This window comes from Aethalodelphis obliquidens, unplaced genomic scaffold (assembly GCF_003676395.1).
Source record: "Aethalodelphis obliquidens isolate GAN/ISIS:26980383/991018 unplaced genomic scaffold, ASM367639v1 scaffold5130, whole genome shotgun sequence".
Taxonomy (NCBI): Eukaryota; Metazoa; Chordata; class Mammalia; order Artiodactyla; family Delphinidae; genus Aethalodelphis; species Aethalodelphis obliquidens.
In genome coordinates, this window is record NW_020843032.1 from 1 (window position 1) to 1,068 (window position 1,068).

Below are 1,068 nucleotides of genomic sequence, written 5' to 3' on the forward strand. Positions count from 1 at the left end.
ACCTTTCTGGTAACATGCTTCTTCACTTAGTACAGCATTACACTTTGACTTATTAACTGTGGAGGAAATCCCTCACCATTTTGTTTCAGAACTGAAGGCCTCCTGAAGCCTGAGATTATCTGCAGTATCAGATAGGGCCTCTAGAAGAAGATGCTACACAACTTGAACTCAATAGAAAGCCAGAAAGCAGCCAGTCCTTTGAGGAAGAGTTTTTACTTTGCATGCCAGTGTAAACTCACTCACTGCTCTGTCAGGGTGTCCATGTGGCTGAACTGTTTCCAGGAAAAACCTGCAGAAAGGAGCTTCCTGTTTCCTCACAGCTCAGACATGAAGCCCACCCTCATCTCAGTGCTTGTGATGATATTCACACTCAGTGAGTAAAGTCTCTTTTTATTCTATCTTTCTCTGGTCTTCTGGTTTAGAATCAGTTTAACGAACTATTCTCCTCTGTCTGCAACAATCCCTGATCCAGAATTGGTGTTACAGGAGGAACAAGAGCCCAGACAGTGACTCAGCCTGAGGACCACATCTCCGTCTTTTTTTTTTTTTTTTTTTTTGCGGTACGCGGGCCTCTCACTGTTGTGGCGTCTCCCGTTGCGGAGCACAGGCTCCGGATGCGCAGGCTCAGCGGCCATGGCTCACGGGCCCAGCCGCTCCGCGGCATATGGGATCTTCCCGGACCGGGGCACGAACCCGTGTCCCCTGCATCGGCAGGCGGACTCTCAACCACTGCGCCACCAGGGAAGCCCCATCTCCGTCTTTGAAGGGTCCCCAGTGCAGGTGAAGTGCAACTACTCATATTCTGGGAGTCCTGAGCTCTTCTGGTATGTACACTACCCCAAACAACACCTCCAGTTACTCCTGAGACACACCTCAAGAGAGAGTATCAGAGGTTTCACGGCTGACCTCAGCAAGGGTGAGGCATCCTTCCATCTGAAAAAACTATCAGCTCAAGAGGAAGACTCAGCGGTGTATTACTGTGCTCTGGGGGACACAGTAATTGGTTTTACAAAGGAAGCAGAGCAAAAACCCCTTAAGAGTTACTGAAAATATTTCTAAGTTCCCTAT

At 48.8% G+C, this 1,068-nt stretch overlaps 1 gene segment (V, D, J or C); it reads left to right on the plus strand.

The window, feature by feature from the left end:
* The first annotated feature begins 124 nt into the window (after positions 1-124).
* Positions 125-1,062, plus strand: LOC113617274 (T cell receptor alpha variable 16-like). The segment is given in 3 exon segments: positions 125-373; positions 487-526; positions 750-1,062. Coding segments are annotated over 3 exon segments (561 nt in total).
* The last annotated feature ends 6 nt before the right edge of the window (positions 1,063-1,068 follow it).